The following is a 25188-nucleotide window of genomic DNA, read 5'->3' on the forward strand; positions in this document are numbered from 1 at the left end:
ATGACCAAAAGTCATATGAAAGAGAATGCCAGGAAATCAGGCTTTGCTGCGAAAATGCATCTGAATGAGGCATTTTGCCTCATCCAATATGGCAGCGCCGATGACGTACGATAAGACACTCAACGTGTTTTCTATTGTAAAAAAACATCTATGGTGCAATCAAAGAGTCCGCAGCTGCCAGCCCACCCCAGCGTGGTGTGATGCCTGGAGACTGGAACGCTGTACCTCCGTGGTTCCATCCGGCAACAACTTTCCTGGAGGACGGGGTCCTGTTTGCCCATCACTCTCAGGAGCCCGGCGTGATTTGCCTTCATGAATGTGAGTACAGTACACCCCTTGGCTGTTAAAGCACATATGACCGGACGGTTCAGCCAGCTGTTCGGTCAACGCTGTTCGCTTCACGAAGCTAATGCTGCTCAAAAGCTAGCATAATGAGCGAAAGCTTTCACGACTGCTTCGGACCATTTAATGACGAATGAAGTGGATCGCACGGTGGTCCCGATTAGCCCGAAGAACCAGCGTTTTAAACGCAGCATTGGAACAAGCTGTGATTTAAGAATCAAGCCCGTAACGTGAAATCGAGACGTCATCCGTGGCCACCGTCCTGCAACAGTCCCCAAAAGTGTATATTAGCCTCTGTATGTACATAACAGCGTCGTCCTAAAAATGTGACATGAGTAGAAGTTCTTTTTTGGCAAACATCGGCGATTGTGTGAGTGATGAGCATTGTTTAATAAGTTGCTAGAGCATTAGGTAACCCAACAAACTAGAGCAAACGCGATATTCGAACTTTTATCCATAATCGAATTCGGACATGAGAACTATGTTTTAATCGACCCTGTCCCAGAGTGTTGTTTACAGCGGTGCCGAATAACACCGATTCACACTGACTGTTTTAAATAACTTCTTACCACTCATATGAGAGAGGGAAGATATCAAAACTGGGAGGCAAATGTTGTTCATTTTGAACGGATACAATTAATTGAGTTCGATATTAAAATCATCGTCAACCGATCGATAATTCGATTGACGATTGAAATCCGTGACGGGCGTCATATTGTTCGGTTGTTTTCTCACAAGCATTAGCGTGCTAATCCTCTTCTTCGAGCTTCTCAACATCATATGAACGTGACCAGCGCCTTCTGAACCTCCGATAATCTTTTAAGAAACACAATTGCAAAATGCAAAGCTCAGTTTGAACGGGTCGCAGTTGGCTTGGGAATCATGTCCAGCTTTGAAAACACCGCATTAACGCTCGCTTGTCAGTTTTCATTCGATTTTTTTTTCCCGAATTAAATATGACAGACCCCGGTAACGACCGGAAGAAGTGTCAACCTGCATTTAACGATCTGATTTTTCTTTTCGCTCCATCTTTTGAAAGCGACCGGTGTCCATGAGCTTGCGGTCAAGAAGAAAAGACTGGGACGGAAAGTTCATCCAGTGTGCCCGCTGTAAGTATATCCAAAATAATTATTCTCCCTTCTACGGTGTCACACATGTACAACTCGTCTAGCCGCAGCCGGCATCGCACTATGTTCGTATTTTTGATGTGAACGCATTTAACCAGATGCTGACAATATTTGACAAGATAGCCACTTGGGGGCGGTGTTGTGCCACAATAGCGGTACTGTTTATTTATATCATCATCAAACCAGTTTGAAAACTTGGATGAGTAATACTCGCTGATCATTTCGTGCAACTGCAATGGTCAAGTAATATTGTGAGTACCTCCAATTCAGTGACGCTACAAACTTTTTTTTTTTTCGTCCACCATAATTATCGTGCACTGTCTGGTAATCAAAATTCAGCAAAAAGTGGCTGTATTTGTTTTCTTTGTGAATCTCGCACTACTTTGGCCTTGTCCTGCTCATTATGGCGCGATGGTGAAACTGATCCTCCCAGCTGCTTTCTAGAATTCAAACTGTACTGTGCTTTGATGTTATCCTAAAAAAAAAAAAGAAAAACTGAGGCGAGGGCCGCGTGACACCAGCGCGCCTAATTTCCATTGAGACTTGAAACTTGGACGCCGTATGACTGTTTCGGTGCGGGCAGGTTGTCAGGTTGTCGGGGATGTTGTTTTAGATGTGTCCGAGATAAACATTTTACTTTCCGCAGTGATGAAACTTATCCAGAACTCAGATTTCAACATTTTAGCGTTGCGTAATCGCCTTGGCGATCCTCTTAGGCAGGGGGATGCCCAACCTTTTTTGACCGAAGATCAACTTTTCGAGAAGCCAACATGCCTTGAAAACAATTCAAAGTTTAGTCAAACATGCCACAGACGGAGTACATTTGGTTTGATTCCGGAGTGCAGAACGATCGAGTGTGGCGGCAAATGAGCCAAATGCAATTTGACAAAGGTCCAGAACGTCAGGGTCAGTCCGCAGCCAGAAACATGTGGAAAGGCCCTTATTGCACCCTCAGCCAGTCAACATTCCTGTGTTTGTACAACACATCCTAATGAGGCTGCTCTCTGTGGGGGGGGGGGGGGGGGGGGGGGGCGTAGGTGGTGGGGGGGGGGGTGTAACGGGCCATGTCTTTGGGGATTTATCTGAAGAGCTAAACAAGCAAAGAAAGATTAAGTGAATCAACCTGCTCACTTCCACTCTCCTTCGCTCTCACAAACGGAAATCACAACTGACGAGGCCAGGCGAGGCGAGGCAAGCCACCGCAAGGGCTCAAAGGTGAGAACACACTGCGTTGTTCTAAAAAGTAGACTTTGCTCGAGGAAGTAGAAGGACTGATCTGAATGTTCATATGAAATTCATGACAAATACTAATGATGAGTTGAGGGCTAACAATTGTCCCAAATTGTTCATTTTTTTACATTGACAAACGTTCATATCGTATTCTACGTCGGCCATTTTAATTGGAAATGGTTACGACGAATTGCCGTAATGGCGTCCGGATTCCTTATGCCCCCTCGAGGTACGTTGTAACGAGTTTCGACTGTATTCGGTTCAAAGGCAAGCGCAGAGTTTGGAATGATATCCATCCCTGACCACCCCCCCAAAAAAAAAACAAAAAAAAACACACCAATAAAACCTAAATGTCAAAGCCAACTTTGCGAGAACAAACTCAAAGCAATCGCCAGAAGAGACAGCAAGGATGTGAAAGGTCAGCTTTCAAAGACATTCCGATGATTCTGCTCCGTCTTGGGAAGTCGGTCCGCCCGACGCGCATTCGTTTGTTTTCTTCCACTGTGCCTCTTCCATTTTGTCAGGAAAAGCTCCCTCCCTCCTTTGGGAAATTCAAAAGTCAGATTGCCTTATTTTAGAACTCGACACGTCGAGTGTTACGTCGATCTATTCGCTGGGGAAATGCGCCATTCAGAAGTCGACTTTGTTGCCATCTCGTCTGTCTGAAGGAAATGAGTGCGCTACCCCGGTGGAGACATTTCTCAAATTCCTCTCCTTGTGTCATTAGTGCTCAAGCAAATAACGGGCTTAAGGGGACAGAATTCCGCCACTGAATCAACAGATTGTTTGCGTCTCCAGAAGCTCGATGCAAATTGTGGAAAGCGAGGAATTTGGCAAGTATCGTTAAACGAAGCGACTGAAGTTTGGGAGGAGAGCCAAAGAATTGTATCCGGGCTCTCCGCAATGGCTTTGAAGGTTCAAAGCGTTTGCACCTGTTTTGACAATGAAGAGCAAACTATGGCAGAATTTAAAAAAAAAAAAAAAATCGGATACATTTTAGGACGTTGATTTATCAGGCCTCGAGGGTCTCCACCAGGCTTTATTCGCCTAATGAATGTGTCGAGGGATGTTTACGCAACTCTTTTTTTTTTTCTGTCCGGAATTGCCGCCGGCAACGTTGACAATCTCCCGCGTTTGCTTCATGAAACATTTGCGGCCGCCGTGGCTCGATGACGACGTCGGCGACTTTTAAGTCGATCTGCCGTTGACGTTCTGCTTCTTGCGGTGACGCTTTGGGAGCAGGAAGCATTTTCGTCTTCAATGCGCTGCTTGATGTTATCTCGCTTGCGTCCCGAAGCTCAAGACACTGAAAGGCCGCATTGTGCTCCCCCCCCCGCCCCCCCTCCAAACACTCTTCTTCACTTGTCGCTTCTCCTCGAAGTTCAGTCATAATCAGAAGACTTGTCCTTTTTTTTTTCATTTTAGTCTGCATTGTCTCGTTTGGGGGGGAGTCCTTTTGAGCTATTGTCTTCTGATTTCCGCTGGTGGTCTGTCGAGCAAACAACTCTCAAAAGGGAACAGTCTCTTTTCTCCTTTTGCAAGGCTTGCCCCCCCCCCCCCCCCCGCACCCCCTCCACACCCACAATTTCCCCCCTCTTTTTTCTGGTCCGTCTGCTCGTTCCTCCCTCATAGCGCAAAGTGGCGCGGGAGGACGTTGCCGTATGTTCTTGTATTGGACCAGGAGCGTATTGGACTTTTAAATGCCAGCGGGGAAGGAAAGACCCCGCCGGCTCGTCGGCATCTCTGACCCCCTTTTTGGCACAATAGCTGCCTTGCCCCTCCCTTCTCATTTCCCTGCCAAGCTGGGAAGAGTAAATATTTATCGGTCCCCACAACAATGACCATCTCGGAGGGTTTGACCAGAGCACTTGCAAAAGCTGCTGTCGGGTCGGGGGGGGGCCGAAAGACGGGCCGGGCTCTTCATCTCCATCGTGCCCCCCCCCTAAAACTTTGCATTTTTTTTTTTGCATGAGGAGGTAGCGGCGTCGAGAAACATTTGCACCACGAAATCCATCAAGGCGAAACTTTCTTGGCGCTGACTTAATAACGGCGGCCATGACAGCAGCTCAGGTGCCCTTGAGATGTCCAACAAATCTTTGATTTCAAAACCACAACGTCTTGTGATTTTTAAAAAAACAACCAAAAACCCGCAAATTGAAAGCAGCCGCACACAATGCTGCGTTGTGTTAGCACCTCAGCTGCGCTCGACTGCCAGCTTTTCAATTCCAAATTGGAACAGCACCAAGCTCAAAACGGCAGATCTTGCTGTGCAAGCGCCGCTCCTTCCCGTTATTATTCCTTTCACGGGAAGTTCGAAGACCCAAATCATGATGTCATTCCGTAAGGCTGTCACGATGAATTTCCCTCTTATTTGTACAGACACCCCCCCCCCCACACAACCTCAACTTCTTTTACGATCCACATTGAAATGACGTCACCAATTTTATTCATTCATTCATCTTCCGTACCGCTTGATCCTCACTAGGGTCGCGGGGGGGTGCCAGACAATCGCAGGGCACACATAGACGAACAACCATTCGCACTCACACTCACACCTAGGGACAATTTAGAGTGTTCAATCAGCCTGCCACGCATGTTTTTGGAATGTGGGAGGAAACCGGAGCACCCGGAGAAAAGCCACGCAGGCCCGGGGAGAACATGCAAACTCCACACAGGGAGGCCGGAGCTGGAATCGAACCCGGTACCTCTGCACTGTGAAGCCCACGTGCTAACCACTGGACTACCGGGCCGCCTCCCCCCCCCCCCACACACACACACACAAACGGTAAATCAGTGAGCGTGCATTTACATTCCGAGGAGCAGCAGACCCGTCGGACTCTTTTTTTTCCACACAATCCGCGACTGCGTATCGTCAAGCCTTTTCTGTTGAGCTCTTTTTCTTGGCCGCTTTGTGTGATTCGAATTCATTCGGTGTCATGTTTCCAATCTTGTCTGCTAACCTGCCGCCGTTTTGCGCTTGGTCACTCTTGTGTTTTGAACAAGTGCGCCCAGAAAGAAAAGTCTTACCTTTCTTACATTGCCTTGCTCTCTCTTCTGTGCGAGTTTTCCACTTTGTTTTCGCGCATTATGATTTTAAAGATATCTAAGAAAATGAGCACAATGTGAGTACGAAGGATACTCACTTTGCGCTCATTTCTTTCCTCCGTATTTCCACGTATGCTGGAGTGTGTCAGACATCTGACCGTTTTATGACAGCAGGATGTGATCTCATACCTCCCCAAGGTTTTCAACCACCCAAAAATTGTCCCATCCCAGTCACCCGCCCTCAGAGGCCTTCGGAGAAATTTGACACGCGGATGTGATCTTTCAGGTTTTCGCACCGTTTTGCCTGCAGAGGAAAGGGAGTCAAAATCGACTTTGAAATGTTTTTTTTTTGGGGGGGGACATCATGCGCTTTGGAAATGAAACACTTGACGGTTTTTGAATGCCTTATTTACTCTCAAACGGATGCGTTTGTGCTTCAGTTTGTGTTTTTTTTTTATTTTGGCTTGATTCGATCTTGGTCATGAAGTTTTGTATGTACGATAAAACATTTCCATTATCGCTATGAGTAGAAGTGGAACCAAAATATGATGGAAAATGAAAATAAATCTCCGGCCAGAATGCCGAGTTGCCGGTCAGCCGTTCCATGCTTTGCTCTTTGATTTGCGTGGACACCCCCCCCCTGCCCCCCCCCTCATTTGCAATGCTGCTTCCTTTCTTCCACTTGATAAGGACCGTCTGTTTGCATACCGCCTCTCTTCTCTTTCGCCCGTCTGCTTTTGGCTCGGTCCCGCCCACAGTCGTCTGCCTCTCGAAGACAACGGAGGATTTCTGATTGAACCGTGTCCTTTCCCAGACGAGCGAGCGCTTCAGGAGTATTGATTTTTGAGAAATGACAATGACATAGAATGGCCGCTCTGTACTATTGTAAGTATAATTTTATAGAATAAGAAATCCATGGATTTTTGAACGGGGGGTGTGTAGACTTTTTATACCCACTGTACAAGTCGCTTCATGTCGGTATTAAGTTCGTGTCGCTTTGATTTGCAATGCCGTCGCTCTTGAAATCATTGCAAATGGGGTGGGGGGGGGGTTCATCTCGCCCATGATGAGTGAACGCGTACGTGCGACGTCATCGTCACCTTTGAGGTGCCAGTCAACACATCAGAGAAGAATGTTGACTCCAAGTGCCGCGGCGCTTTTCTGCCTCCATGCATGACGCCAACCGTCGCTTAGACGAGTTGTGCGCAGTTGTTGTCGTCTCAAGGGCTTGTGGCTTTTCCTGTTGGGGCCTCTGTCCTTCCCCAAGCACTTTGATGTGGTTTGCAGTTTTTGGCTCCATGCAGGCCAACCCCCCATCCCACCCCACCCCCCCCAGCCACATGCAACACTCAAGGCAAGGGGAAAAGGTAAAGGCGTCAGTCAGCATGCATCAGTGCATTCGGTATCAGTGTGATGATTAGAGATGATCACAAAGCACAAAATGACTTGTTGGGCTTTGACTGGCCTGCGGGCCAGATGCGTAAGCGTGCCGCAAGACCGCGGATGATTACGCTTCGCTATATGAACGGTGCGTTAATCCTGGCGGACGGCTGCAATCCAAGCCAGGTACTGAGCATACTCGGTGATAAAACTCGTCCCCTGCCGAGGAGATATTTTTGCCAACAACATTTCTTGACGTGGTCTATGAGGTTTCTTTTAGCTAAGATAAGATAAGATACTAAGATAAGATAAGTGCATGACTGGTGCAGGTGAAATATAAGGATTTTGTTTTATTTGATGTCTGAAGTTATGCATGCCCCCCCCCAGATAAATCGATGTAATTTTATTTTTATTTTTTTTACAGATGAAAATTTTAATGGCCCCTTTTAAGATGAGATAAGATATCTTTTATTCGTCCCACACTGGGGAAATTTACAGCCTCCAGCAGCAAGAATGTATGTAGAAAGAAGGAGAAAGAGAAAAAAAACAACAAACATCTTTCAATTAAATACAATATGAACACAAATGGATAAATCGCAGTACTATTTACGATTTTCCTTCACATCATTTAATTATTATTATTATTATTATGATTGTTATTTTTTATTCATCAGCCTTTTGAATGACATTTCAATTTTGTATTGTAACACTCCATGCCGTGTCTACACGCGTAGCGATTTGTTGAAACCAAGACGATGCGTTTGTTTGGAGTACATGAAAAATAATATCGAACAAAGTTGGAAGATGGCATCTTAGCTTGGCTCTCGGCAAGCGGTCCCAGTTTCTCATGTGGCCCCTTTGCAAAATGAATTGCCCACCCCTGATCTAAGAAGATGATGGATTTATCTTTTTCTGGCTGTCGGTGTGCAAAAGATGACCCCCCCGATTATTCGGGAATGACTTGCGTGGCAGTGAGCGGGTTAAAAGGCGAGACGGCGGTGGTCCTATCAGTGAGTTGCGCTCCAGGCAGTCCCAGCCCACCGCCTCCTGCCAGCCTGCCTCACTCTTCTCCCGAGAAAAGGAAAAAAAAGGTGCTGTGTGCGGACACGCCGCCCTTCGCTGCTCTGACATGCTTCTGTCTTCCCCGGCCTTCGTTGTTTCTTCGCTCTTGCGCTGCACGGGAAGACTTTTTGTTGTTTTTGTGGGGTGAGGGGGGGGGCGTCTCCAATTAGGCGCCGCGTGTTGCGAGGACGAAGCGTTTGAGACAACCCCCCCCCCCCCCCCCACACCCGCACACGGTAGGTTGTGAAGCTTCAGTGGCTTGCGTTTCATTTGCGCGTCTTGCGCCGAAGCGATTTCCCAAAGGAACCGCGAACGTGCGCCGAAGCTGCGCAGGCACGATGACGTCGATGATGCCCTTCGCTGTTGCGGTCTCGCGCGCGTGTGTGTGTGTGTGAGTGGCACTTTGCGGATTGCAGCGTTGCTTCATCGCGAGGTTGCTCAAGTGTTGTCTCTTTTCCTCCATAAAAAGAAGCGCGTACAACGTGTGGCTTTCCAGTGAAGGATCTGTTTTGCATTGTGGAAACCGGAAGTAAGCGTGAGCCAGGCCGACCGCTTCAAGTGTTTTTTTTTTAGAAAGTCGCTTGGAAGCTTTCATTTGATTAATTTGTAGCGATTAAGTGGTCGCGAAACTTTCTTTTCTGGAGACATTCAAAATAATTGTCACCCAGACGTCACAAATCCAGAAGTGCGCACTCGGCTTTTTGTGCAAGTACTAGTTTTTGGGGAGCAACCTAGTGATTTAACCTTGTTCATTACAACAACAACAAAAAAGTTGATACGTGGTGTTTGTGTGTCCGTCTTTGTGGCAGGGCAGCAATTTGAGTCTTTTTTTTTTTGGCAGTAGCCGACTTGTGTTGGAAAATCAAGAGCATTTTGCCAGGGTGTGTTTGCCTCTTTTCCCTCTGATGGGACCAGCCAAAACTGTCAGTGCTGTTGCCCAGATTTTAAACAGCCCAGCTTGTAAAAAAAAAACACACACACAAAAAAAACCGACCCTTGCGGGGTCAAGTATACGCCGAGTCTGTCCTGACAACTAGAAACATGTCAAGGAATAGTAAGTCAAGCTGTAGGTAACTGGGCGAGGGGGGGGCGTGGGGGGGTTAACCGTCTCCTGACTGAGGCCTCGTAATTACGGCACATTAGGCTAAATGAAAGGGATGCCAGGTGCCTCAACTGCAGCTCGCTGTCGCCCGAGGTGTCTCAATCACTCCCCCCCCCCCCCCCCCCCCACACACACTCCTCAGAACCCCTCTCATGAGACGTTGTCCAAAAGATTCTTCGTCATCTGCTGCGTCATTCCTAACCGCTTACTTATGGGAATCGGGCCATGTGTCTTGGCCTGCCTTTCTCTTGCGTCGGGGGGAGGGGGGCGGGGGGGAAAGAAAGAACACATCTTTGCCTCATCCCCATCGCTGTAGGTGATACTGAAGGCGTTACAAATATCTCAAATGACGTCCGAGAATTTGGTTATTTGGCCCTCGCATGAAAACATTTGTGGAGAACATTGTGGTCAAAGGCAAGATGTGTCACGTTGCGCTCGTAGTTTTAGTTTGTATGTTGCGCTTAGTTCCGCTAGCCTGGGCCACTTTTTAAATGCAACCCTCTTTGAACTGTATCGGCCATACCGCCCCAAAAAACCACAGGCATGCCCGTCTCCCCCCTCCAGGCACCGGCTAGCCCACATGCTAAAATTGCCGCCAAGATTTCTTTTCTTCCGGCCCTGCTAAATTGTACAGTCCTGAAAATGAGCTCATTTGTTGGCCATGTTGTCATTCCGAAGGAAGACTCGGCGAACGCGCGCCTTGTGTCCTGGAAAATGACTCACCGTTAAAAACCAGTGGAGAGTTTACACATTGCCATTCATTATTTTATGGATTAGAGAAGGTTAAAACATGTTCATATTTGGCAACCCAATTTATGATGTCTTCTGTTTGTTTTTTTTTAATTCACCCCAGAGGAGCGACAGGATAGCGGCCACCAGGCCACTGCGGAGAGGACGATGGCCCTAAGCGACGCGTTCGATAACCATCCGGCGGCCGGCGGTGAAGGCCATCCCCTTGACGCCGGCGGGAACGCGCCTTCAAACAGCGACGCGCAGGACGGCAGTTTCCCGGAGCCTCGCGCGGCCGCCTCGAACGGCGCTGACCTTTCGGCAGAGGCACGGGAAGAAACCTCACTTAGGAATGCGGCACGCAGACAGCCGCAAAAGAAGCCGAGATCGCACGTCCAGAGGACAAACAGACCGAGCCAAAACGGCGGAGTTGTCAAACAGAACGGAAGCTTTCGGACGCTCCCCCAACCGACCACCCCCACCGCCACTACCGCACCACCTTCCCCCGCCGTCACGGACTCGCAAACGCTAGCCAAACGCCAGCTTTCATCCGCTCCATCGCCGCCCTCCCCTTGTCTGCAGCCGGGGGCGCCCTGCTGCCAGCAGTGTCACTTCCACTCCTTTTGCTGCCCGTGTGCTCAGCGGGAGTGCCCCCCCCTCCAGATTGCTGGCACGGGCCACGGGCTCAACTCGGCTCCTCATTCCAGGAGCCCTCTGACCTGCTCGTACTCCCACCCACGGCCCCATCTTACGCACCCGACCGCCCCGCTTCGTCTACACGGTCACCACCAGCCCTGGCAGGAGCACCTCCAGAGTTCAACGCGTCCGACTGGGCTTAGGTATGTGTCGTGGTGTGTCTGTGTTTGTGTGTGTGGGGGCCGGGGGGGTTAATATAGCAGTCTTTTAACTGGACATGACAGGAAACGCCGTCGCTTGCAACAATTCTATCATTCATTCATTCATTTATCTTCCGAGCCGCTTGATCCTCCCTAGGGTCGCGGGGGGTACTGGAGCCTATCCCAGCTGTCTTCGGGCAGTAGGCGGGGCACACCCTGAATCGGTTGCCAGCCAATCGCAGGGCACACAGAGACGAACAACCATTCGCACTCACACTCACACCTAGGGACAATTTAGAGTGTTCAATCAGCCTGCCACGCATGTTTTTTGGAATGTGGGAGGAAACCGGAGCACCCGGAGAAAACCCACGCAGGCCCAGGGAGAACATGCAAACTCCACACAGGGAGGCCGGAGCTGGAATCGAACCCGGTACCTCTGCACTGTGAAGCCGACGTGCTAACCACTGGACTACCGGGCCCCCTGCACAGCCGAGTCGAGCACCCAACAACTTTTAACTCGGAACCATTTGAACGCTCCCGAGGTCCCTCGCGACAGAGCGTTTGCCTGTCAAAGCGGCCCCCGCTAGTATGAAAGCCATTTGTTGGCAAAGCCTTCTGCTTTTTCCGAGTGATCCATATTTAGTGAGAAGGGAGTTGACTTTCCCCTCTAAAACCGCAGCCCATCACCGCATCTGGAACTGGGGGCCCATTTAATGGCGTGCATCATTATTTGCATCATCCTACAGTATATTTACCGATGCTGCAAACATGGGGGGGGGGGGGGGGTTTGAGGAAATTTTGTACAAGTAATTATTGACATGTGTGCTTGTTTTTAATCGTAGCTTTTATTTATTTATCATGATTCCCTCCCCCTGCCCCCCTCCCACTTCTTAACATGGAATTTTCTTCACTCGAGTTTAATAGGATGTCCTCCACCTACGTACAACTCTGGAAAACAACAACTTTTTTCGGTACTGTCGAACGATGGGATGCGCGTCGTCGCTAGCGCACGCATTCAACTTGAAGGCATCCGTGGCTCATCCCTCCATAGATTTTATTCCATGTTTTCCTCTTTTTTTTTTTCTCCCCTTTCATATACTCCTTTGACCTCCTTAAACGCACCGCTACCCCCCCCCCCCCCTCCCACCCCCCAGCCCCATTTCTCATTCCTCTTGTAAATGGGGAGCAGATGTGGTCTTTGGACTCTTTCATATCGAACGGATTGCTTACTTACCTAAACAGGTGTCTTTCTTTTCCTTCAGTCTCCTGCATTTTTTTTTTCGTACAGGTACAAGTAAAAAAAAAAAAGTGTCTAAAAAAATGTCTCATAGTAAACATTCAAATATTTTATCTTAAATCTAATCAAAGTATTGTCATTTCTCAAGAATGTTGACAGTACGTCCCTCTTTGATCCTGCCTTCATGGACAGGTGTTTACTCCGCGATGACTATCTTTACGCGTTTTGTCCCATCTGCTGTCTGTCAGGGGGGGGGCTTGAAGGAAAAGGTGCAGCAACGTAAGTGATAGGGGTGAGCACGATAACGCCGAACATGACAGAGCCGCAAATTGTCAACAATATTTTCATGGGGCCCCTCTAGCAGCCGCGGGCTCGTGCAATTGTGTCACTCCCCCCCGCTTAAGGTGCCTCCGAAACCCCCCCAAAAAGTGCTCTCCAAAACATTTTGCTGCAAAAACAAATATGAATGAAATGAATGAATGAATGAAAATGAAATATGAGCCGCTTCTCCTCCACATCGAGAGGAGCCAGATGAGGTGGCTTGGGCATCTGATTCGGATGCCTCCTGAACGCCTCCCTGGTGAGGTGTTCCGGGCATGTCCCACCGGGAGGAGACCCCGAGGAAGACCCAGGACACGCTGGAGAGACTGTCACCCAGCTTGCCTGGGAACGACTCGGGATCCCCCGGGAAGAGCTGGACGAAGTAGCTAGGGAGAGGGAAGTCTGGGCTTCCCTGCTAAAGCTGTTGCCCCCGCGACCCGGCCCCGGATAAGCGGTAGAAGATGGATGGATGGATGGACAAATATGAAATTGTCGCCGTTGAGTCAGGAAATAATTTCTCGACCGGCTTTCAAACCGTTGGCACGGTCGTATTACTTGCCCGGCGGCAGTGGGCCATGTTTTTTCCGCCTGCTCTTGTAACGACATTTTGAAACGGCCGCACGTCGCCCATTTGCTGGCTTGCTCAAAAGCTAATCATGTGACGCGTTCCAGCAAGACGCACATCAGGGCTACGGGAAGCCTTACTGCTGACACTAATTGAAACCCACATGTGATGCAGGAAGGCGAACACACATCGCCATCCTCTCACACATGCTTGACAACCCCCCCCCCACCCCCCCGGCATTTTTTTCTTTTTTTCCTTTGCTCTGTCAGCACAGCGTTGACTGAGTGGCCAGTGGTCTGTGTTTACCTTATTAATTAGCCCCGTGATCCAGAAAGACTCCCACAGGTAAATAGAAAAACAGGGAATGTTACACAGACAAAAGAAGAAGAAAAAAAAAGACAGACGCAAGAGTAAATCTCCCCCCCCGCCCCCCTTTCAAAAAAGGAATGTATCTGCAGTGAATGGCCTCGAAATGCCAGTTTTTGGCTGCTGGCCCGCCTGACATTTGCACAAAGCTTAAAATCGAAGCCCCTCAGGCTTGCCGTTATCATCTTAACATAGCCACTAATGCATTTGACATTTAAAATGTGGATCGTGTGTGTGTGTGTGTTTTTTTTTTTTTCCCAAACATTGACGCAAATGAGTTCCTTTTTTGCTTTGTGAAGTTCCCGACGAGTAGCCATGGGAACATTCCAAAAGTGAAGCAACATTATGGCTCCTGAAAATAAATGCAAACAGTGTTTCTATAGAGCTTCATGTGGAGGAGAAAGCGTTTTTTTTTTTTTTTTTTAACATTTCAAAGGGATTTTCAAACTCTGCTGTCAGAACCGATCGTTTTTTATGGTTTTGCGCCGCACACTGCGTACCGCCGCGCCGTACGTGCTGTTGCTCACACTGGGAGCCAAAGGTCTCTCGTGGCGTCGTAAATTAATCGTTCTCCTCCAAAGCCTTGCAAAATATATTTGGGGATTGGCCGCTGCTTTGACATCAAAATGTAAACGTTATTTATCTGTCTCATTTTCTTTTTCAGCCCCGCATGGGCCTTTCGATTCCCCAAAAGGTAAGGACTGCCAAAACCAAGCCTTACACCCCCCCCGCCCCCCACCCCCCTCTCATTATTCCCATCCTCCATCCGTCACCGCTGTCATACCTCAGCAGTGAGTCATGAGTGATCTTGTGGGAGTTGCAAAACGTTTGTGTGTACCTGGCCTGAGTAAACCAGCAGACTGCATCTCATCATTTCTCGGTTGCATGCTAGCGCTAATTCAATACAGTACGCGTCCATGTTTTTTTTTTTTTTTTGTCGGAGGGGGTTGGACGGCGACGAACCTCGTAGCCATTTCGAGTCTCCTTCTTGCGTTTTCAGCTATTCTGAGCTGATAGCGGATTGGCCGGTGGTGGTGCTTGGGGTGTGCACGGTGCTCATCGTCGTGTGCGCCCTGGTGGGCGTTCTGGTTCCTGACCTCCCCGATTTCTCTGACCCACTTTTGGTGAGTAATTCATTTTTTTAACATGTTTAGGTAAATACGAGACGTGGACGCTATCCGCTGGCAAATAATACGGCGACCGTTTTATCCAAAGTTGTCATTTTGTGCAAATGGTTACTACAGTCGCCGGTTAGCAGTTAGCAGGTTAGCAGTCGCCGCCCAAAATCGGTCGTTTTGCATGTCCGTCAAAGGGTTTCGAGCCTCGAGGAACTGCCATTGGTCAACGCCTGGTCACCTGGAACAACATGGTGAAGAACACGGGCTACAAAGCAACGCTGGCCAACTATCCCTTCAAATACGCTGACGAGCAGGCTAAAAAGTAAGCGAGAACTTTCTGGCTGGGTCCTGATCCGATCTATTCGCGATGTAACGATCTCATCGTCTGGATTTTCTGTTGGCTCTCAAGTCACCAGGAACCCAAGCGGCCCGAAGACCACTTTGATCGAGAAAAACGGCGCGCAGAGTGGGACTTCAGGAAGGAGTTCTTCTGCGATGTGCCGGGTAAATGTGCCGGAGCAATTCTCATCCGGAGATGCAAAAAAAAAAGGTTCTGTTACGCCTCACTTTGATGAATGCGATGTCCTCCTCCTTGATACGTGGTGCAGGCTCCAGCTATTCCAGGCTGGTTTTCTCATCTGCCGAGGGGAAGAATTTGTGGAGTATTCAGGCCATCAAATCCATGTGCAATCTGGACAACACTCGGGTAGGAACGAGGAGCGGCACCAGACCCCTTTCGCCGAGCTTCAAATTTCGAATGGCTCTGTCCGCAGGTGCGCTCTCACCGCGACTACTGGAGCCTGTGCCAGCGCACCAACGACGCCTCGTGTTGCCCCAGCTGGACGCTGGGGAACTACGTGGCGGCGCTCACCAACAGGTCGTCCTGCCAAACGATCACCGAGCGCGACGTGGCGCACACGCTGAAGATTTTGCGCTCGTGCGCCAAGTATTACCACAACGGCACGCTGGGGCCCGATTGCTGGGACGTGGCCCTCAAGCGCAAGGATCAGCTCAAGTGCGGCAACGTGCCCCGCAAGTGCACCAAGTACAACGCCGTCTACCAGATGATGCACTTCCTGGTTGACAAGGACTTCCTCAGCCCCAAGAGCCTGGAGTTCCCGCCGCCCGTGCTCATGCACAGCATGCTCTTCTCGCCCACGGAAAAGGGAGAGTCCATGATGAACATCTACTTGGATAATTTTGAGAAGTGGAACTCCTCGGACGGCGTGACCACCGTCACCGGGATCGAGTTTGGCATCAAGCACGACCTCTTTCAGGACTACCTCCTGACGGACACGGTGTACCCGGCCATCGCCATCGCCATCGTCCTGCTGGTCATGTGCGTGTACACGCGCTCCGTTTTCATCACCCTCATGACCATCATCGCCATCATCAGCTCGCTCATCGTCTCGTATTTTCTCTACCGCCTGGTCTTCAACTTTGAGTTTTTCCCCTTCATGAACCTGACGGCCCTCATCATCCTGGTGGGAATCGGCGCCGACGACGCCTTTGTGCTTTGCGACGTCTGGAACTACACCAAGTTTGACAAGCCCCGCGCCGAGCTGGCGGAAGCGGTCGGCGTGACGCTGCGGCACGCCGCCTTGTCCATGTTCGTCACCAGCTTCACCACCGCCGCCGCGTTCTACGCCAACTACGTCAGCAACATCACGGCCATACGCTGCTTCGGCGTCTACGCCGGGACGGCCATCTTGGTCAACTACGTCCTCATGGTGACGTGGCTGCCGGCGGTGGTGGTGTTGCACGAGCGCTACCTCCCGAGCGCCTTGCCCTGTTCCAAGCCCCGGCGACAACAAAGCGCCCGCGGCCCGCGGGCGATGGCGGCGGCTCTCTGCCGCAAGGCTCACAAATGCCTGTTTGGCGTCTCCGAAGCCTCCAGGATCTTCTTTGAGAAGGTCCTGCCCTGCGTGGTCATCAAGCTACGCTACCTCTGGCTCTTCTGGTTCCTGGCGCTGACGGTGGGCGGGGCCTACGTGGTTTGCGTCAACCCGAAGATGAAGCTTCCCTCGCTGGAGCTGGCCGAGTTTCAGGTCTTCCGTTCCTCTCACCCTTTCGAGCGCTACGACGCCGAGTACAAGAAGCTCTTCATGTTTGAGAGAGCGCATCACGGAGAGGACCTCCACATGCCCATCACCATCATCTGGGGTGTCACGCCGGTGGATAACGGTGACCCCCTCAACCCCAAAAACAAGGGGAAGCTGATGCTGGACGGCAGCTTCAACATCGCCAGTCCGGCCTCTCAGCTGTGGATCCTCAACTTCTGCCAGAAGCTTCGAAACCAGAGTTTTGTCTTTCAGTCGGACGAGCAGGACTTCACCAGCTGCTTCATCGAGACCTTCAAGCAGGTCAGTTGGACTCCCGTAAATGACAATGTCTATCTCCATTTTTTTTTTTAAACGTGTACCTTCTTTTGAACAGTGGATGGAGAACCAAGACTGCGAGGAGGCGTCCGTCTACCCGTGCTGCAGTCAATCCACCTTCCCTTACAAGCAGGAAGTCTTTGAGCTGTGCATCAAGAGGGCCATCATGGAGCTGGATCGCAGTACCAACTACCACCTGGACAGCAAGACCCCCGGACCTCGATTCGACATCAACGACACCATCAAGGCCATCGTTTTGGAGTTTAAGAGCACCTTCCTTTTCACGCTGGCCTATGAGAAGATGCACCAGTTCTATTGTGAGGTCAGAGCATGCGAACGCGGGTGGGGGGGGGTCCAAACTTTATTTGAGGGCCACCTCCGTCAAAATTGACATGAATGTCACGGTTGTCTGTCGGTCATCCAGGTGGACGCCTGGATAACGGAGGAGCTGCGCCACGCCCCCGCAGGCCTCAGCCACGGCTGGCTGGTCAGCAACCTGGAGTTCTTCGATCTTCAGGACAGCCTGTCGGACGGCACTCTGGTCGCCATGGCGCTGTCGGTGGCCGTGGCCTTCGGCGTCATGCTGCTCACCACGTGGAACATCATCATCAGCCTCTACGCCATCCTGTCCATCGCCGGGACCATTTCCGTCACCGTGGGCTCCCTGGTGCTCCTCGGTTGGGAGCTGAACATCTTGGAGTCGGTCACCATTTCCGTGGCGGTCGGGCTGTCCGTGGACTTTGCCGTTCACTACGGCGTGGCGTACAGGCTGGCGCCGGAGCCGGACCGCGAGGGGAAGGTGATTTTCTCCCTGGGCCGCATGGGGTCCGCCATCGCCATGGCCGCCTTGACCACCTTTGTCGCGGGGGCCATGATGATGCCCTCGACGGTGTTGGCCTACACCCAGCTGGGCACCTTCATGATGCTGATCATGTGCATCAGCTGGGCCTTCGCCACCTTCTTTTTTCAGTGCATGTGCCGCTGTCTGGGCCCTCAGGGCACCTGCGGCCAGATCCCGCCGCCTAAAAATCTGCTGTGTCGGGATTTGTCTCGGGACCCGTCCAAAGGGCGGAGCTCCAGTTCGGGCAAGTACCAGCTGGACTCCAGGGACGCGGAGGCGGAACGTTACGAATTGGAGCCGCTGGCTTCGGGTCGCAAAGCTGAAGACAAACCGCAAGAGGATCGAGAGCTTTGCCCGCAGCGTCCCAACGGCGTCCGCGCGCACCACCGCGCTTCCCAGTATCCGCACACTCGCTACGACGCTCACGCGGAGGCCGGCAAACGCAGTCCTAAAAACGGCCTGGTCGATGCGCTGGACACGCCCACTCGCTGCCAGTACGCGCAGAACACGGACTGCTCGTGCGGGGAACCGCCTCCGCTGTGGACGCCCCTTTGCTGTCCTCAGCCTCCCCAGGACTCGCACCCCCCGCCCCATCTCGTCCCTCTCGCGGGAAACCGGCGGAGTAAACCGGACCCGGCGTGCGCACGCGGGAATCGCTGCAAGCGCTGCGTCCCCTGTCCGCCTCCCCACTTGCACCGCTGCAGCCCGGGAAGGGTGGTGTACCCCCGACAGGCGCCCGCGCCCTGCTGCCATCTTCACAAGCATTGCATCCACGCCGCCACCCCGCAGGCCATTTCAGACCAGACGGCCCCCGGCCGGCGCGCGGCCCAAAACGACGGCTCCTTTCAAGGCGCCGAGCCGCAAGCGCCGAGCCTAATTCTCGGCACGCCGGCCGCGACACAAACTCCGCCTTCTCCCGCCACGCGGGACTCGAGCCCAACGGGCAGACATGAAGGACCGAATCCGCGAGACGGGACGCGTCACCCTCCGTGCGGCGCCACCGCGGAAACCGCAACGCCGGACGATGTTTGGCGTAAGATCCCTGAGCGGCAGGAGAGCGCCGCCCTCCCCCAGAAAAAACTGGAGCGGACTTCTGCCTCGCCGACGAAACGCTATTGTTTTAACAGGGCCTCGAAGGCGAAGCGCAACTCGGCCTCCGAGTTCGACGTTCCAAAAAGTGACACGAGCGTGCCGGCCGTCATCATCAACGGCAGCCGCTCCTCTGAAAGCTTATGTTAGGACAAAAATCCACAGCGGCAACCGAATACTCGTCGTCTTGTAATGCGAAGCGCCTCGTTGTGATTCTATCCACTCGCGCTGACCCACTCGATTGTTTCAATTTCTGCCAATTGGCTAAACGTTGTTCTTTTTAAAACGGTCTTATCACTTCTTTCATTTTATTTTATTTTTAACAATGTGCCAATATACCGCAGGCATTTGCACAGGCAGATTAAAACGCACAGATTTGCTGATCACATGACCCGTGACATACGTGTCATGTCACATTTTTTTAAAAAAAGGAACTCGCACACATTGCTTTTCAACTTTTTTTTGTGTGTGTGCAATGAACGTCTCCAGTCGATCGTGGTCCGTCCAATTAAAACGTCTCCCTTAATCGCTGTCGTCCCGATTGAGTTTCATTTTGATTTACGCAAGATCGGATTTTTATCACGGCCACTCGCAAGATTATCCCAACATTATTACGGCTCATAAAGTCAATCCAGTCCGGCAAATAGCTTCCGTTGACTCAAAGCCATTTCACTTTACAGGCCCCACTTTTTCATTTATCTCATAAATGCCCCCCGCCCAAAAAAAGCACGCGGAGGCAATTGTATATTTACCGTTGTCCCGTTCGTATGATGCGATTGTTTCTTCGTCAGTGATCCGTTCATGGCTGATTTGTCATTTTCTTGTTCTGCTTTTTTGTTTTTGTGTTCGATGTTGTTTGTTCTTTGCATTCCGTTTAATGTTCTTTCTCTCAGCTTCGCCCAAGTTGGGGAGGGGGGGCCCGATTTGGAAGGCTTCTCAACCCCCGCTCAGCTGTTTTCAAGACTTCAGTCACCAGGAAGTATTGACGAAGGTTCAAGCAACAGCCGAAACCCTCAGCCAGGTAAGAGTTTTCCTCTTCACCCCCCCCAAAAAAAATGAAAACTTGCACCTTATTTCACTCCCAAGTAGACAAAAATGAACGTTGTGAACGAGTGAACCTGAGACGAGTGGCCTAGTCACCGCTTGCTATGGAAATTTCTTTTCCTCGGGTCGCCCCCCCCCCCCCCCCCCCCCGGCCATATGTACACAGACTGCAGCAAACGGGCTGAATTCGACCCGGTCTCGGCTTGAACACCCCCCCCCCCCCGCCCCACGTTGGAGGATCACGTGTTTCGTTGACCTCCATCTCGGCCGTGACTGCATTTCTCTGTAGTGATATTGATTTAAACAGAGGTCAAATATTAGCTGTGCAGAGGGGAGGGGCGCCGTTTATTACATTTTCCCTGTGATATGCGGGATTTGGGGGGGGGGGGTTATTCAAGCATGTTGTATACTCCAGCAAGCTTGAAATAACTGCGAAGAGGTCTCGGCGATTGCGTGTTTGTTGACACGGCAAACATTTGCTTCACCTTTTCAAATTAGATCTCGGTGGAGACGAGATGAAACGAGATGCTTGTTCAGTCGGGGGGGCAGATGTCCTTTTTCAACGTCATCTTTTGGCCTTTGATACCAAATCAAAATCAAACAAAATCTCAAAGAAATCATTGGGATGCATTTGGCTTTGTCATTGAGCTTTTTTTTTTTCTTTAAATATTTGCATTTGTCACTTTAAGATGCCAAAAATAGTTTGTTTGGACTTATTTCTTGTTTTTTTTCCTTTTCCCTCGATTCTTTTGGGGCACAAATCGGATTCCATATGTTTTCACATGAAGGCCCTTTTTGAAATGGCGCGCCGGACCAATTTGCCGTGTCATGTTTTCGAAAGCCGGCTGATAAAGGCCCACAGGATGCAGGCAGCGGTGGAAACGGGACGGAAGCGTTCCCCTTTCCAGTAGCTTCCTGTTTTCACTAACTCGGCCATTCAACGAAGCCCAAATGACCCCAGCATGACAGTACTGCTCTTCAACCAATTTGCGCGCTGGGCGAAACGCGATTCAAAAGGAATGTAGTTGGAGTGCAAATCAGACGGAAGTACGGGGATGGTCAAAAATCACTCGTGAGTAGTCAAGATATTAGAGTGCTCAAATAAAGTAAAAACAAGTTTGCTGCCCCCATCTGGTGGGGAAATTTTAAAACTATACACCTCCCTTTCAGCCCAGATGACCCCCATCCGGAAGTACTACACTAAAGTAACAATAATTCATACAATAAAACATTAAATATCGGCAAGAGTGGAAAGCACAAAAACAGTCAAACTAAATGTCAAGTCTCAAAAGCCAAAGAATAAAAATATGTTTGAAGAGCAATTTTAAAGATGGGCCTCTTACGAGTGAGTACCAGTCAAGAAGCGAGCGGCAGTGTTCGGGACCAACTGGAGACGCTTAATGGAGGATCGGTTGGCTCCAAAAATGGTTTCTGAATTTTACAAAATGATCACATGGCCTGACCAAACTCAATAACGGCATCTTTGATTTATCTGGAGAAAAAAATAAATCATTGTAGTATTGATTGGTCGCGCTTTTCCATTCCGATGCTCTTGTTAACAGGTCACCGCTGCGCTTCGATGTTCTCAAGCCGAATGTCCTTTCCAGGTGGAACGTCCGGCTTTGGCGCGCCCTTGTCCAACGTCTTCGCCTCGCCGTCTTTGAGTATCTTCGAGACCAGACGCTCATAAAACCACTCCAGGTCCTGAGGATCCTCCGGCCAGCTAAGGTACTCTCTCCTCTGCACGAACGCTCGGATTGCGTTGTACTTCATCAGCTGGTAGTGAGCCACCTTGAGTTGGGTGACATCAGGATATCGAATCACGTTTTCGGATGACGCCGGGAAAGTTTTGCATAGACGGCAAATGGCGAGATAGATGAGGTGAAGCGCAGTCAATTCCGCGTGGCCGATGGCCCTTCAATTTGATGAAATATCAAACATCCATCTGCTTGCTGTAACCTGGACAGCGTTTAGTTGAAAAAAAAATGGGCCGCACAAAACTTTACGTGAACCACGAAAAGTATTTCACCAAGCGTAGCGCTTTGACGCCCTCCAAATGGCCACCAGGTGGCAGCAGAGGCGCACAGGACAAAACGGCAGCGGAGAATGTCGGTGGAGAAGCACTGACCTTGCCGACCACCAACATGATCAGAACATTCCGGAGCTCGTTCAGCATGCGGCCCTGAGCCAAGGCGAACGCCTCTAAGCACCAACCATCTGAAGACGTGGGTGGGGGGGGGCGGGGGGACAAGGCAGTTAGATGTGGAAAGCGTTTTGCATTTCAACCCCAGACGCGAAATTGTACCTCGAAGAAACTCCTTGGAGACCACGCACAGCGTCTTCCTGCTGCTCCAGATGGCGTCTCGAATGTTGGAGAGGTGGTCCTGACCGGGCAGGAAGTCTCTGGCTTCGAAACAACAGCGCAGGATGTTCTCCTCCGAGAACTCGTTGTCCAGTTTTTTCAGTAAAGCCCCTTCCACCCACACGTAGTCGGTGTTGCTGAAGCACAGGTAGACGTCATATCGCGCCTCCCGCAAAGGGGGCGGGGCTCCGGCACCCTCCAGAACTCGACCGACAACTTTTTTGTAAAGAATATAAATGCGTCCGCGGAGACGAGCGTAAGCGATCCCGCAAAGTGTGACGGTGACGACGAGGAGGGCGGAGCAGACGAACAACGCGAATTGAAGCTCTCGGACCGCCAGCTCATCGTCGACCTGACACGGTTCGACGATCCGGGAGTAGTTGAGGAGAGGAAGGTCGTATCGAACGAGCGGAAGCTCGCATCGGTAATCCTCGGGGCCCGTTAAGGTCACGTTGGTCGCGTTCATCCACGTCAGGAAGCTCTCCAGATGACAGTCGCAGTAAAAGCGATTTCCCACAAGGCTGAGGAAGAAGAGGGAATCAAAGGCGCTCGGATCCGGGTTGGCCAAGAAGTTGTTGGAAAGGCGCAGGTTCCGAACACTGTCGGGAAACACATCGGGCCGCAGATGGGTCAGGGCGTTGGATGACAGGTCGATCTCCACGACGGAGCCGAGAGCGTCGAAAATGCCCCGCGGGAGACTCTTGAGGGCGTTGAAGCTCAAATTGAGAGCCAGCAGATTTTCCAGATGATTAAACACATCCAGGCACGTCCCCTCGGCCCAAATCAACCCCAGAGAGCTATCGTGGAGATCCAGCACTTGCACGCTGTGGTTGACGGGAATCGAGACGTCGCGGCCGAGTGCGCACCACTTGATGAAATTACCGCCAAAGAAGAAATTTTGCAGCCGCTTGAACCGCGCTAAAATCATGTAAACGTCCTCCAGGTTGCTCAATCGGTTATTCGTCACGTCCACATGAAGCGGGTCCACGGCCAGCCGGCCGATGTTGTAGACGTCCGTCAGGCGATTGTCACCCAGCAGGAGAAATTGCAGGTTAGGCAGCGGCGCGGGAAAGCCCAGCCTGCGCAGGGAGTTGCCCGTCATATATAACGCTCGCAATTTGGGAAGACCTCGGAACGCTCCGTATCCCAGCGCTCCGATGTTATTGAAAGACAAATCCAAAACCCGAAGCTCAGTCAGATTGCTAAACGTCCGTGAATAGATTTCGCCCAGAATATTGAACGACAGGTTGAGCAATCTGAGATTGAGCTGCGCGCCACCGAAGGCCCGCTCGTCGATTTGATTGATTTTGTTCCGCGAGACGTCGATGATGATCGCTCCGCTCAGAGGTCCGAAGACGTCTCGCGCCAAGGCGAATATTCGGTTTCTCGACGCGTCAAAAATTCTTAGCGCGCTGTCGGCGAGGCCTTCGAACGTGTGCCCGTCGGGATCCGGGAGGTTGTCGTGCGAGAAACCTTTGCCCAAGTGTCCGGAGTAGATGAGATGAGCGATGGGAGTCCCCCGGATGGCTTTGAGAAATCGCTCCGTCGCGCTGGCGTTGAAGCCGTTGCTCGTTAAGTCGAGGATCTCGAAGGCCAGTCCTCGGAACGGGTTTCCGCATCTTTCCCAGTCGAAATCCGGGGCGGCCATTTTGTACAGGTGATTGGAGTCCAAATTGAAGTATGTGAAGTACTTGCCTCGGAAAGCCACGAGATCTTCCTCGCACAGTCGCTCGATGCCATTCAACTTGAGGTTGATCTCCGTCAACTTGGAGAGGTTTCCAAAGAAAAGGCCCGGTTTGAGTTTTCGTAGTCTGTTCCCAAAGAGATTAAGGCCTTCCAAGGAGACGAGCGGCTCCAGGTAGTCGCGCGCCAGTACGGCCTCCGTCAAAGCGCAGTGGTCCATTAAGAGGTACCTCAAAGCCACCAGCCCCGTAAACGCTCGCGGCTCCAGTCGGAGGCCGGCGTTGTCGCCCAGGACCAAGCGGAGCAAGCGCCTCTGTCCGAGGAAGGCGTCGTTCCGAATCACCAGCGTCACGTACTGCTTGCCCAGATCCAACTCCAGCAGCTGCTCCAGATTTCGGAGCGACGTGCTGTTGATCTCGGGGATTCTGTTCATCTCCAAGTAGAGGCCGGTGATGTTTGGCGGCAGGGCGGGCACCCATCGGCGGTTCTGTCCGTGACAAGCGGCTCGCAGGCCGTAGATTTTACAAGCCGGGTCACACGTTACGACCTGGCGGAAGAAAACGAGCAATCAAATCATTCATCCATCCGTATTACGCTTCACGGAGCGAAGTGGGGGCGACACGTACCCGCGTAGTCACGCCAATGATGAGCAGCTGAAGGGCCGGCGTCCACATGTTGCGCTTTCCGCTCTTCAATCTCCCGCTGGCGCACGGGTTGCAAGCGAGCTTTTCAAGATGATGTGGTCACGGGGGGTGGGGCGGGGGTTGGGCCTGGACGCTGAAGTGCCTCCCGTCGAGCGCAGCGCCCGAGCTGACCCGCGTTAGACGGGAGGAAATTGTGTAAGACTGTTTGCTTTACTTTGATTGGTTCCTAGCTCGCCGGCGCAGCTTGCCACACTCTCGTAAAGCTTTGTAGAAACGGTTCCTGTATTTGTCTGATAAGAAACAAAAGGCCTCGGCGTAATTAATCCCGTTCCCCCCAAAAAGGTCACGGCGATCACGTTTCTATTTTCTCCTAAAACGGTGAATTTAACGAAATTAAACGAGCCCGTTCAATGGGATTTGTGAATGGATTTCTGTCATGTGTGTGTGTGTCACTCGTGTCAGTAAAAGTGTTGAACTTGCACTTTAGTTTGAAAAACCGGAAGGAGCTTCTGTTCATTGTGTCACTCTGTCAAAAGACGCATTTTGCAATTTTCCAACTGTCCACATTGTTAAAAGCAACAAAAAAAAGAGTACACTCGCGGTGCCATTGCATGCTATCCATTTGCCCCCCCCCCCCCCCGCCCCCCCCCATCTAGACACTCCAGCTGCCTCTCGCGCCACAATGCT

At 51.1% G+C, this 25188-nt stretch overlaps 2 protein-coding genes across 2 annotated transcripts; one reads left to right on the forward strand and one right to left on the reverse strand.

Annotated features, from left to right (window-relative positions):
* The first annotated feature begins 153 nt into the window (after positions 1 to 153).
* On the forward strand, positions 154 to 19187 carry disp1 (dispatched homolog 1 (Drosophila)). Its single transcript, XM_052053329.1, has 11 exons — positions 154 to 318; positions 1382 to 1451; positions 10142 to 10856; positions 14007 to 14036; positions 14343 to 14466; positions 14655 to 14782; positions 14870 to 14964; positions 15069 to 15166; positions 15234 to 16823; positions 16897 to 17160; positions 17263 to 19187. Exons 3-11 carry the CDS (start codon positions 10186 to 10188, stop codon positions 18916 to 18918), a joined length of 4656 nt encoding a protein of 1551 aa, XP_051909289.1. The 5' UTR covers positions 154 to 318; positions 1382 to 1451; positions 10142 to 10185; the 3' UTR covers positions 18919 to 19187.
* A 1931-nt stretch (positions 19188 to 21118) lies between these two features.
* Positions 21119 to 24788, reverse strand: LOC127592525 (toll-like receptor 5). The gene is made up of 4 exons (XM_052053346.1): positions 24484 to 24788; positions 22118 to 24404; positions 21941 to 22029; positions 21119 to 21603 (listed from the first exon to the last, which is right to left on the reverse strand). Exons 1-4 carry the CDS (start codon positions 24529 to 24531, stop codon positions 21376 to 21378), a joined length of 2652 nt encoding a protein of 883 aa, XP_051909306.1. The 5' UTR covers positions 24532 to 24788; the 3' UTR covers positions 21119 to 21375.
* Between the last annotated feature and the right edge of the window lie 400 nt (positions 24789 to 25188).

Source organism: Hippocampus zosterae, chromosome 19, assembly GCF_025434085.1.
Source record: "Hippocampus zosterae strain Florida chromosome 19, ASM2543408v3, whole genome shotgun sequence".
Classification (NCBI taxonomy): domain Eukaryota; kingdom Metazoa; phylum Chordata; class Actinopteri; order Syngnathiformes; family Syngnathidae; genus Hippocampus; species Hippocampus zosterae.

Coding starts and splice junctions, on each gene's coding strand:
- disp1 (XM_052053329.1), top strand. CDS start 10,186: ATGGCCCTAAGCGACGCGTTCGATAACCATCCGGCGGCCGGCGGTGAA. Junction 14,783..14,869: donor GCTGACGAGCAGGCTAAAAA/GTAAGCGAGAAC, acceptor TTGGCTCTCAAG/TCACCAGGAACCCAAGCGGC. Junction 17,161..17,262: donor TGCACCAGTTCTATTGTGAG/GTCAGAGCATGC, acceptor TCGGTCATCCAG/GTGGACGCCTGGATAACGGA.
- LOC127592525 (XM_052053346.1), bottom strand. CDS start 24,531: ATGTGGACGCCGGCCCTTCAGCTGCTCATCATTGGCGTGACTACGCGG. Junction 24,405..24,483: donor TCATTGGCGTGACTACGCGG/GTACGTGTCGCC, acceptor TTCTTCCGCCAG/GTCGTAACGTGTGACCCGGC. Junction 22,030..22,117: donor CTCCAAGGAGTTTCTTCGAG/GTACAATTTCGC, acceptor CCACGTCTTCAG/ATGGTTGGTGCTTAGAGGCG.